This window comes from Hippocampus bargibanti, linkage group LG05 (assembly GCF_051943395.1).
Source record: "Hippocampus bargibanti isolate YZ-2025 linkage group LG05, ASM5194339v1, whole genome shotgun sequence".
NCBI classification, from domain to species: Eukaryota; Metazoa; Chordata; class Actinopteri; order Syngnathiformes; family Syngnathidae; genus Hippocampus; species Hippocampus bargibanti.
The window spans coordinates 11136288-11149676 of NC_142738.1; the positions used below are offsets into that span (position 1 = coordinate 11136288).

The window sequence follows — 13389 nt, forward strand, 5'->3', positions numbered from 1 at the left end:
TAGATAGATAGATAGATAGATAGATAGATAGATAGATAGATAGATAGATAGATAGATAGATAGATAGATAGATAGATAGATAGATAGATAGATAGATAGATAGATAGATAGATAGATAGATAGATAGATAGATAGATAGATAGATAGATAGATAGATAGATAGATAGATAGATAGATAGATAGATAGATAGATAGATAGATAGATAGATAGATAGATCGCTAATAAATAGCTAGCTAGGCAGCTAGATAGCTAATAGACAGCAAATAAATAAACATAGTGGTCCAGGTGGAGTGAACGTGAGCGCATGTTGCTGCTCAACCACCGCAAAATTTATCCTGTGACTGTAAAGTGACCTTGAGAGTTTTGAAAGGTGCTTATAAATGGAATTTATTATTATTATTGACATGTTAAATTGAGGGTCAGTCGAACCCAGGTTAAGAACCACTGTTCTGGATGAATATGTACTGACCTCCTTTTTAAACCTCCTTTTTAAACACATTTGCTCACATTGTACATATTCTGCTCCATTGAGGTTGATCAGAAATATCTTCCAACTAATGGTTCCTTCTACTGTATTTTTTAAAATATGTATTGATGTTGATAAAACTCCAGAATTTCCATACTCCACCCAAAAAAAACAATATAAAAAACAAATTAAATCCTACAGTGTCATCTCTGTGCTATCGCAATCATGCATCACAATAGCCACCACGTGTCAATCACTGTGCCTGGAACCTTGTCGATGGGTGTACGAGCAAATCAATCCTGCGTGCTGAATGGCTGCTCTGGGCAAGTATTGGAGAGCCGACATGACATCCACTCCTCAGAAGTGAACGTTGTACAAAGCAATAGAACGTTGACGCTCCCATCACGGTCAGCACTGAGGCAAAACTTTGAAACAACAAAAGGATGAGGAAACATTGTGCGATCAAACATGGAATACTGAAGGAATTTCTGGCAGAATTCCTTGGAACCTTCGTTCTGGTTGTAAGTAGCACTGAGATGTGCATGTGGAATGTATTCATTTTTTTCGCGCAATTCCACTGTCAATTAGACAATTTAAAACGATGAAAGCCATAAAAATATGCATTTGTAAATATGTTATTTTGACGAATACTGTTAGATTTATTCATCTATTCATACTGTGGTTTTAGTTTGCAGATACGGAAACTGAACTGGATCACATCTTACCAAAAACTGAAACATGTTGCCAATTCATCTGACATAACAACCTATTAATAATAATAAATATCATTGCCAAATGAAGAACATTGATTGTCTTTTTAAAAATAAGGGTGTCAAACACATTTTTGTCGCAAAGCCACATTGTAGTGACTATTTCCCATGGAGGGCCGTAATGATAAACTACACAAAGACGCTAAGAATAAAGTTTTATTCAACTAAGTCGCAGTTATGCGAGGTTTGGTCACAAGAACACGATTAAATTATGTCACTGATTTATCGAACGTGATTTTTAAAAAGTTGAATACAAATTTTAGCAAGCATCATGGACGTTGTCATTTAGATTTGCTTTTGCGGGCCACTTAAAATGATGTGGTTGGCCACGTCTGGCCCCCGGGCCTTGAGTTTGACACCTGTGTTTTTGATTTAGATTTACATTAGCCTTTATTAGTCTCACAGTGGAGAAATGTACCTTTCACAGCAGTAATGGGATGAAAGGAAGAGGGAAGTAAATGAAGTACAAAAACAAAATACAGGAGCTGCTTCTGTGTAAGCTCTCAGTCGTACAGGAGTGGTCCATCGATGAAAAGGTTTCTTCAGCCGTAATCTGTACTTCTTTGAAGGTGTCGGACGTTTCCCTTCTTATCCAAGAAATTTCGTCAGCAAACTAAAGTCTTACTGGTAGTTTAGGCCCTATATATATATATCCCTACTGTCCAAACATGGCGGTGCCGGACCCTGCTATACAGGAGCTGCTGTAAAGGCGGCCACTCTCGCGGCGCCATCCTGAAGTCAAAAGAGAAAAAAAAATCATTTCTAAAGTTTAAATAATTAGTAGTAAATAATTGTAATAAAAATGTATAATAATAAATAATTTTAATTATATTAAATTAGCCTTTATTAGCCTCACAGTGAAGAAATTTATATTTATATATTTCTATAAATATGTATATATAAATATAAATATAGACAGTTTAGAAAGTATTCAGAACGCTTCACTTTTCCCGCATTTTTTAATTTTACAGCCCTCTTGAAAAAAGGAATAAAATCCTTTTTTTCATCAAAATTCTACACAAAATACCCCATGATTACAACATGGAACAGGTTTTGGTAAAATATTTGTACATTTATTAAAAATAAAAAAAACATCACCTGTGCATAAGTATTCAGAACGTTTTCTTAATACTTTGTAGAAGCATCTTTGGCAGCAATTACAGACTAAAGTCTTTTTGAATATGTTGCTACAAGTTTGGCACACCTTATTTTTGTGCCTTTTTCCGAGTAGTGCTTCTTTCCGCCGCCAATACTGACGTGAGGTGATGTGAGAGCTCTCTCTCTATCTTTCTCTCTCTCTGTCTCTGTCTCTCTCTCTCTGCAAACATGTATGCTTTCCTCTTCAGAACGATTTGAATCATATTCATAACTGGATGTGTAACAAGAAAGCATATTCTCCGAATCTGAAGCCATTGTTTAATTCTCCAGCAATGTAAGACGTATTTGCGTGACGTCACGAACTGGGGGCGGGACTTTCTGAAAATGCCCAATTTAAAAAGTCATTCTTATTGGTGTTTTGCATTTGACTAAAAATATCATACTGCGTGTTTTGGGTATTTTAGATGCTATACAATGTTTTTCTGATGTCAGTTAGGAAACAAAAAAGTGACGTCGGTTGTCCTTTAAAGAAGTCCTTCCGGATCAATTCGAGCCGTCAAGACTCCAATGTAGCGTCCTAGAAAATGCAGAAGATGGCACCCAACCTCCGTTGGAAATGGGCTGATTTGTCTGCTGGGAATTTATGTCAACTAGTATCAAATAGTAGTCTTGGTGCAACATACAACTATTCACTGTTGTGTTATTTATGTGTTTTACTTCTAATTTCATCATCAACACGGATCAACACGAAGTTTTCAGACCAAACAAAGTACCCAAAATGCACTGCGTGTCGCTTTCTCAGTCAGGGGCGTTCCAGACGTAACGTCACGTCAGGCATCGTCATTAACTCGAAGACAAGACTTCCTGAATATTCAGCGTGCGTCTTAAAACGTTAAATGTAGCTATATGCCGTGGAATCTTTGTAAAATATGCTCAGTAAAAGTCATTTGAAGTGATTTTACAAATTATGGGCACAACTTGTCCGGGGGCGTCGGTTGTCCTTAAAATATACATTCCATACTAAATACGTATAGCACTGAATCAACTTGCAAACGAATTCACCTTACGAACAACTATTTGGAACGTATCTCATTCGTAATTTAGGGAGTGTCTGTATGTTTTTTTAAAAGCTTAAGTTCTATAATGTGTGGGTGAATATGTTGTTGTTCTGTGTTTCAGTTGTTTGGTTGTGGCTCAGTGGCCCAAACCGTCCTCAGTCGAAACTCTTTGGGTGAGCCACTCACCGTGCACATTGGCTTCTCTGTAGGATTGATGATGGCGGTCTACGTAGCTGGTGGAGTATCAGGTAATTATGATTATGCCACTCATGATAAATTGCCAGACTGAAAAGAACATGAACCATATCCTAGTGAACGATTGCGACAGTTGGCTCTTTTTCAGGAACACATTTTTTTTAACTAAAAATTTTGAGGCAGAAATATGAACGGTTGTCTGTTTTTATACATATGGTTTCCCGTGCCACCTCCGTGATTCTAGTGTGCTCCCATCGAGCAGAAACGTGCTATTTCTACTGCAGTCAATGTGTGTGCGCTGTCCATTGATTTGGGAGCCTCGCGGCGCAGCATCTCTGCGGTCGTCCATAACCTGGGGCGCTGAATGTCCTGCAAACATTGATCGTGGCCCTCGTCCGCGCAACTCTAGCAAACATTGGCTTCAAAACGTGACCGTAATTGCTTGACCAACAGGAGCAAATAACATGGCTGAAGCCATACTGTTTTATTTCTTTAAAAGAAGGAAAAATGACCACCATAGCAGCCCCATGGTGGTAATTTACGGCCAGTAACTTGTCTGAGAGTCTGTCTGCTTTTCTTCAACCAACCCCTACGTTTCCCAGTCGAGAGCTGCTTCCCTCTGCTGCCCCTGAGAATATATCATGCTAACCTCAGGAGTCCGTTGGGGACATCAATCAGTATTATCTCTTACACACAACTGAAACATTACTTAAAAAAATACACACTCCAGACGCTCCCTGACTTACAATCATTCAAGTTACAAACAACAGTCCATACGAACATTTTTGTAGTAACATATGTAGTAATCTCTCCAGTTGTATGTACATGTTGTACATTTATCGAGCATTTATTTTATTAAATGTTTGTTTTTCAGTACAAACCAATACAAGCCTTAAAGGACAACCGACACCATTTTTTTGTTTTCTAACTGACATCAGAAAAACGTTTTATAGCATCTAAAACACGCAGGCTGACATTTTTTGTCAAATGCAAAACACCAATAAAAATGAATTAAAGTGTCCAAAATCTGCAAAAAAATGAACTGGAAGTGGCCAGTTTCAGAAGGTCCCACCCCCTTGTTCGTGACGTCACGCTAGGACGTCTTTCCTTGCTCTTAAATCAAAACAATGGCTTCAGATTCGGAGAAGATGCTTTCTTGTTACTCATCCAGTTATGAATATGATTCAAATAGTTCTGAAGAGGAAAGCATAAATGTTTGCAATCGATTAAAGAAGTCCTCCCGTATCAATTCGAGCCGTCAGGACTCCAATGTAGCATCCCAGAAAATGCACGAGATACCGCCCAAGCTCCGTTGGAAATGGGCTGATTTGTCTGCTGGGATTTTGTGTCAACTAGTATCAAATAGTAGTCTTGGTGCAACACACAATGATTTACCATTGCGTTATTTATGTGTTTTCCTTCTAATTTTGCCATCAACACGAAGTTTTCAGACCAAACAAAGTACCCAAAATGCATTGTGTGTCACTTTCTCGGTCAGGGGCGTTCCAGACATGACGTCACGTCAGGCATCGTCATCAACTCGAAAACAAGACTTCCTGAATATTCAGCGCGAGTCTTAAAACGTAAAATATAGCTGTATGCGGTGGAATATTATTAAAATACACTCAGTAGAAGTGATTTGAAGTCATTTTACAAATTATGGACAACTTGTCAGGAGGCGTCGGTTGTCCTTTAAGTCAACTTTGCTGAAAAACACATCATAGACCCCGCCCCAAAAAAACAACAGCAATTTGATCATAAATGCTTTATATCATAAATACTGTATATTAGCTATGTCATATTTGGTCCAAACCACTTTGAAATGTAACTCTTATTTAACTCATTCACTGCCAAACATGCAAAATTGTGTCCACTCCAGTGCCAGGATTATTGTCATTGTCACTCCAATTCCAGGACCCACAGAATATTCAGTTTTAGGACAAGATAAACATTCAATGCAGCGTAGGAAACCTTATACTCTCTTCTTTCATCAGAAAAAATAGTTAATTCCTAAATTGTATGGGTCTGGAGTTATAAGAGCTTGAAATGAGGGCGGCTGTCCAAAATACAATCAAATACAGTACATATTGGTTTATATAGCGCTTTAACAACAGCTGAAGCTGGAACAAAGCGCTGATATTAAAAAAGGGAAATGCTGTCCCTTTGTGGAAGGGGGAAAAAAAAAATATTGCCCGAGGTCTGGCCAGCGCTTTACCAGCACCCAAACAAGAAAAAAACCAAAACCTGAACAAAAATTTGAACAAATACGTCATATTTTCAATTCCCGAATAAATTCGTGAATGGCAGTGAATGAGTTCAGGGCCTTCAGACCCGTCATACCAACCGCAGGCCTCTCTCATGCATTCTCAACCTCAGGCGGCCATGTGAACCCTGCTGTGTCTCTGGCCATGGTGATCCTTGGCAAACTGAAGATCTGGAAGTTTCCTTTCTACGTCATTGCTCAGTTTCTTGGAGCGTTTTCTGGCGCTGCTGCAGTATTTGGATTGTATTATGGTGAGCATATTATCGTTTTCATACTGAATTTCTGGATGTGTTTCACAGCTTTTAATGAGCCAAGGCACATTTGACGTCAGAGAGATTTGACAGCAGGCCACCAAGCAAAAATGTCATAAAATATTCCCTCATTATATCTAGTGATTTACTAGTAATCATGTTCATTTTTTTCTTTCTTTTTTGTTTTGTATCGTAAGCTATATTTTGGGAAACAAACCCAAGGGTTAGGGTTAGCATGTGAGATGAGGGTTAGGAGGTTCGTTTTAGAGTTTTGGTTAGGGTTAAGGAGTAGGGGTTATGGGGTTAGGGGTTTAGGATTAGAGTGTTATTTAGACTGTTAGGGTTAGAATTTCGGTTTAGAGTTCTGGTTAGCATTACGGGGTTAGGTCTGTGTAAGCTCTCAGTCGTACATGAGTGGTCCATTGGACAAAAGGTTTCTTCACCCGTCAACTGTACTTCTTTTAAGGTGTCGGACGTTTCACTTCTTATCCAAGATGCTTCGTCAGCGAACTAAAGTCTTACTGGTAGTTTTGGCCCTATATATATATATATATATATATATCCATGTAATAGTCCTAATGTCATAGATAGTTGACCAAGAAACACAACTGTTACTAAATTAGTAATAGATTCCAGATCAGTTAAGTAAAATTGAACAAACACTTGATGATCACTCACAATAAGGTGAATCGCTGCTTTGTCTAAAACACCAACTGTACATTAGTAGTTTGTCAAGAACTCTCTATACCCCTCACAGATGCTTTCATGGACTTCACCAGCGGAATATTGTCGGTGACGGGAATCAATGCAACCGGACACATTTTTGCATCCTACCCGGCGAGACACCTGTCCGTTCTTGGAGGATTCATTGATCAGGTGAAGTCAACTCACAATAGCCCAATCATTGGGCTCCTCATTCCATTTCGATAGCAAATCCAGGAAAATCCAGGAAATATCTATTATGTGACATTGATTGCCCCATTTAGTCACAGAGCGACCCCCATCGTTTGCTTTGCTTGGTTTTGGGTTCAATGACCCGAGTCACCGGAAGGTCAGGCCTACGATGCTCATCACCATTTCCAGTCTGCTAAATCGGTGCACTGAACAAAAAAAAAAAAAAACATGTTCCTGCTAAAAATGGGTTGAAGTGAGATCTAGATACGTAATCGGGTTCAGGTTTCGGGCTTGACAGGAGTTTTTCTGAACATTGGAAGCTCACAAATATGTATTTGTAAGTATCATGAATTTTTTTTTCTAGGAAATAATTAGGAAGAAAAAAAAACCTGACTCCTCAGCCATCAACTCGAGCCATTATTATTGAACATGAAGGCAATGTTTTGTGGCTCATTTTTTACTCCTTCACTGCCAGACGTGCAAAAATGTGTCCACTCCAGTGCCAGGGTTTTTGTCATTTTCACCCAAATTCCAGGACACACAGAATATTGAGTTTTAGGACTACATAAACATTCAATGGAGCGTTAGAAACCTTAGACTCTCTTCTCTCATGAGAAAAAAAGAGTTAATTCCTAAATTATATGGGTCTGGAGTTATTTGAGCTTGAAATGAGGGCGGCTGTCCAAAATACAATGCAATACATACATATTGAATGACAGCATATAGCGCTTTAACAACAGCTGAAACTAAAAAAAAGCACTAATATGGACAAAAGGCAAATACTTCCCCTCGTGGAAGGGAAAAAAACATTACCAGAGGTCTGACCAGCGCTTTATCAGCACCCTGCAAGAAAAACCCAAATAAATTCGGAAATGGCACTCCCGAATTAATTCCCGAATAAATTGTAGAATGGCAGTGAATGAGTTAACAACATGACCTTAACATTGTTCACTTGTCAACCATACAGTATTTAGTATTTGTGAAAATAAGGAAACCACAGTTCTAATAACAAAACGTGCAAAAATTGGTCTCAATCTTATCTTGCTATCCACCAAATAACGGGGTAAACCTAACAGAGTAGAAATGGTTTCTTTTCAAATTAGCCGTTGCTCTGCGACTCAGCTAGTTTTAGCTAGCAGTGTGTGATAGAGTTTAGACAGAATAAGAAGTTATAATAATAATAATAATAATAACACATTTCATTTATAAGCACCTTTCAAAACTCTCAAGGACACTTTACAGTCACAGGATTTTTTTTCTGCGAGTGAGCAGCGGCAGTCACACGCGCCAGCGTTCACTCAACCCACTCATAGAAAGCTAACTAGCCAGCTAATAGATGACTCATAGCTAGCTTGCTAGCCAGCTACATAGCTAATAGATAGCAAAAACCAAATAGCTAGCAAATAAAGTGCTCTCAAGGACACTTTACAGTCACAGACAAGCACTGATACAATAAATAAAATATAAGTATAAATAGAAATAAGAGATAAAGCTACAGAATGGAATAAAGTCATTAATCATACAGTAATTTTATATTATCATATTTAAAAGTTTCATGCTGTTATATGCTTAGCCAACATGTGAGACTGAATACACAATTGAAACACAGACAAACCTGGGGTCAATCATGTCAACAGACACAGCAAGTTAAACTGTCAACTTCATCTAGGAGATCTGGCCTTGCACAGAATTTATTTACGACTTGAACAACCTGCACAGGAAGAGCTCATTAGCCAGGTTACAAATGTATCAGCTCATGGAAAAGACAATGTTTTATTGCTTAGAGCTGTTGGGGCTCAGAACGTTCCAGAGGTGTGGTATTCAAATCAAGAAAACTATGTTTGACTAATGTATCACTTTAATTTGCATATACTCTCAATAAATAGCTTGGCAGAGGGCTGCAGAATTGAGACGTCTGTCATGAATGGCTGCGTCTCCTCCCGGCAGTAGGGACAATCTTTCTGATTCCGAGTCTTCGTCCACAGTGTCTGACTGTCATATATATATCTCTGACAGTGTGGTAATGTTTTTTTAGCTTAATTTTTAGTTTTATTATTTCTTTAACAAATATAGTTGCCTTGATTAAAAATTATCTTGGGAAAAACATACAGGCGACAATTTAAAAAAATGACAAAACAGACACAGAGTTTGCTCATTTGCTCTTGTATAGACTCTCAGTGTTTTCCAACCTTTTTTTGAACCAGGGCACTTTTTTTACATTGGCAAAATTCTGCAGCGCACCACTAACCAAAAATGTTATCAAATGACACTTTGAACAGTATATTTAATTCCAATATATTTTCTCAGTCAGTGTGAAACATGGGCCTGTTTAGACGAACACAAGGGCCTTCATCCAGGTCAGAGTCTTGTTCAGAGCCCAATTCGGAGTTTGCAGTTGCCCTTTTTAAAAACTTCTCCATGACTGTCATCGCAAGCTTTCACGAGCTCTCTAGGAGGAACAAAACAATCAGCCGCGTGTTGCCACCAGTGATGGCTTGATTGGCTCGGCTCACAAAAAAGATCTGGTTCTTTTGGCTCTCAAATGGCTCTTCAGTTTGTTCGTTTTTTTTGTTGCTTAAATTAACTACCAGAAATCATGTAAAATTATGTGAAAAACAAATTACTCATGTAAAAAATACACTATATTATATTATATTATATTATATTTGTATTTATATGGCTTGATTTATATGTGCACGGAGAGCATCCAATAACTTTCACTTTCCCTGTGGTTTACTCTGGTCTGATGATCAGCTGTCACTAATTTGCTTTTCATATTAATAATACAGTGAGACCTCAACTTACGAACTTAATTGGTTCCCAGACAGAGTGTGTAAGGCGAAAAGTGTGTATCTCGAAGAAAAAAAATCCCATAGGAAACCATTAAAATGGGAATAATCCGTTCCCGGGTTTCCATAAAATATACTTTTCAACTAAATAAGCCTTAAAACTACACACAACATACCTTATTTTATGTATAATAAATGTGCAATTGTATTGTAATGAAAGAAATACACTGCATTGTATCATAAAGTCACTTTATTTACATTTGTGATGGTCATTTATGGCTTGATGGAATGGCGTTGGAAGTCGAAGGGAATTGCTGTTTGGAAAGAGAGGCGCATTACATGACGACTGTAATTAAAGAAATAAACTGTGCTGTAAAATAAAGTTTTATTTACCTTTTTGATGGTCGTTGATGGCTTATGGAAGGAGAGTCACCTCCATAAGGACTGTTGGTAACTTAACCTCTGGTGCTGTTCGGTCGTGTGCTTCCGCCGAAGATCACTCCGCCAGCCGTGGTGGGTGTGTATTATGAAAATAGTGCTTATTATAAGGTTTAATTTTCATAAATTTGACGTTTTTACCCCCTTCTACTCCCCTTTCTCTTCACTGCTGCGTGTGTCGGATATCGTGGACCAAAAAAGTCGGCTCTCATTTCCGGCTCTTTGTTCGGACCCGGCTCTCTTCGTTAACTTCAGAGATCCGGCTCGTTCGCGAACGACACATCACTGGTTGCCACACGGGCGAATGTTAAATTACACTCCCAGTCTTTACTGCACGGACACCCGTCAACAACATATTTGTAGAAAGTGCTTAATAAGTGTTTTATAAAAAAAATTAAAGTTTAATAAATCGTTTATAACATTTTTTTATGTTAAAAAAGTGACATTAGATACTTTCTCACGTCACAACGATCTCTCACGGCACGGAAACTCAATGAGCTAAGAGGCTAAAATCACATTTCAAATGACAATTAATGGAAACACTGTGGGTTTTTTTCCTTTTTGAGGGCAAACAACTGGCTGACTCCAGACTACTCGAGTGAAATAGGATTGGTGATTGATAATAACGTTAAGAACTCCAACCGTTTCCATTTCTGTTCGCAGTTTTGACGTTATCGCCCTCCATGCAGGTGGTGGGCACCGGCATGCTCGTACTGTGCATCTTGGCCATCATCGACGGAGGAAACATCGGCGCTCCAAAAGGACTGGAGCCACTGGCTATCGGACTGATCATCATGGCCATCGGGGTGTCGATGGGATTGAACTGTGGCTACCCTTTGAATCCAGCCAGAGATCTCGGGCCGCGAGTGTTCACTGCTGTAGCTGGATGGGGAATGGAGGTCTTCAGGTGAGCTCACGAAACATTTGGGATTTCACGACAGGGGGTGATTTATGATCGCCATCAGCCATACTTGATTGGTTAGTGGACAAAATAATATTGATGCATCCATTTTCCGTTCCGCTTTATCCACACAAGAGTTGAAGGGCTTACTGGAGCCTATCCCAAATGTCTCCGGGCAGTAGGCGGGGGACACCCTGCCAGCCAATCGCACGACACACATAGTCAAACAACCATCGTGTTCACACTCACGCCGAGGGACAATTTTGAGTGTTCAATCAGCCTGCCGCGCATGTTTTTGGAATGTGGGAGGAAACTGGAGTACCCGGAGAAAAGATGCAAATTCCACACAGGAATGCTGCTGTTACGATTTGCGAGGTGGTGATGGTTGTGTACCCCAAACAATACAGGCAGGAGGGAGGAGCAGGGTGCATTTGACAAATTGTATGAAATAAAGTCCGCAGGAACAAAATCTCAAACAACAAAGTCATCAGAACAAAAAGGTTCAAAGTAGCAAACAAAACCATGAGTAAAACATGACAAGGCAATACAAATCTGACAGGATGAAACAAACAATGAGCCGACATTGAATGGTCATGCTAGGAGTCCTTTTAAAACGACCAACGCCTGTGCAGCTGCAGGTGGGTCCGACAGTGCCACCCATTGGTCGCCAACCGGAACGTGACAAATGCGAGAGCTGGAATTGAACCACTGTAATGTGAGGTCGACGCGTGAACCACTGGTCAACTGCGTCGCCCACAAACACATTGATTGAAATGAACGATGAGGCAATAAACATTGTCGGCTTATTATATAATGTCACATGCACTCAACAGACGGCATCGATTGTTGTTGTTGTTGACCCAACATGGCGTCCATTATACCAACCTGCCATTTGTTTGTCTGCAGCACGGCAGGATACTGGTGGTGGATCCCAGTGGCGGGGCCCATGGTTGGGGCTGTGGTCGCCGCTGTCCTGTACTACCTGCTCATCGAGCTTCACCATCCCCACGCCGAAGCCGAGAAGCCTCACGAGGAGGGGGGTGACGAAGAGGAGGATGAAGATGAGGAGGATGAAGACTGCAGCCTGAAGGACAAATATGAGATGATCACCATGAGTTAAATATCTCTTCTGAAACTGTATTATCTGCTCGTGTTGAAACATGACTTCCTGGTAACGTATTGACCATTTTGAATGGATGAGTTGTAAATATTTTATTGTGGAATATTAGGAATATTGGCAATCACGATAATCTCCCTCACAATTGCTCCTATGATATTACAATAGATTAAGTATTTGTACTTTTTTTTGTTTTGTTGGTGTTTTATTTTCTTGAGCAAACCAGATTCCTGTTGTTTATTTAAATTAAAATTTCTACAAACCGCTTTGCTGGATTTTGCATTTGTATTAATTGTTTTATGTAATCTAGTGAGTTACATTCCAAACCACCACAGGACTGTTGGCATAAAAACAGGATTCAAGAGGATTTGTCACCAAATAAGCTTAACGGGTCCAAAAAGTTACTTTGGTGATCCAAGGTCATCATGACAACAACTTTCAACAGCTAATGTCATACATGTTAAGTCTCAGGATTTGATCGAGAGACTCCCAATTTTGACCACAATACTCACTTTATAAAGCAACTATTGACAAAATACAGACAGTTCATTTGTAAGGTGAAACAAAAGAAAATATAAAAAACAAAACACAGTTATATACGAATTGAATGTATAAATAAACAATGAAATCAATTTTGTGTTTTATTTACCTCTAATTTGTACTTCTAAACCTCACATTATTTTCACACACCACAGAGTAGCAAGTACGAAAATCTCTCGATTTATGACTTGATGATCTGAAATTTAACATGTGAGGTAGCTAATCAAGATAGATTATGAACTGTCATGTTTACTTTCTTTCATTAATTTATATTCTTTATATCAAACATAACATTAATATAAAATGATCAAGAACCAGGACATGTTCCATGGGTGTGTCTGTTCCATTTAAAGGACAACCGACGCCCCCGGACAAGTTGTGTCTATAATTTGTAAAATCACTTCAAATGACTTCTACTGAGTGTATTTTACAAAGATTCCACAGCAATATCTATATTTTACGTTTTAAGACTCGCGCTGAATATTCAGGAAGTCTTATTTTCGAGTTGATGACGAATCCAGACGTGACGTCACGTCTTAAACGCCCCTCATCGAGAAAGCGACCCACAATGCATTTTGGGTACTTTGTTTGGTCTGAAAACATCGTGT

General features: G+C 39.0%; 1 protein-coding gene across 1 annotated transcript; it reads left to right on the forward strand.

The window, feature by feature from the left end:
• The first annotated feature begins 92 nt into the window (after window positions 1-92).
• Window positions 93-12507, forward strand: aqp9a (aquaporin 9a). Its single transcript, XM_088996550.1, has 6 exons — window positions 93-988; window positions 3515-3641; window positions 5965-6102; window positions 6860-6978; window positions 10913-11130; window positions 12031-12507. The coding sequence occupies exons 1-6, from the start codon at window positions 911-913 to the stop codon at window positions 12242-12244; spliced, it is 894 nt and encodes a 297-aa protein (XP_088852676.1). The 5' UTR covers window positions 93-910; the 3' UTR covers window positions 12245-12507.
• Window positions 12508-13389: the final 882 nt, after the last annotated feature.

What these genes read in the sequence shown, in the direction of transcription:
- aqp9a (XM_088996550.1), top strand. Translation starts at nt 911, where the DNA reads ATGAGGAAACATTGTGCGATCAAACATGGAATACTGAAGGAATTTCTG. An exon ending in AGTATTTGGATTGTATTATG is followed by an intron (nt 6,103 to 6,859) that starts GTGAGCATATTA and finishes TACCCCTCACAG; the next exon opens with ATGCTTTCATGGACTTCACC. An exon ending in TGGGGAATGGAGGTCTTCAG is followed by an intron (nt 11,131 to 12,030) that starts GTGAGCTCACGA and finishes GTTTGTCTGCAG; the next exon opens with CACGGCAGGATACTGGTGGT.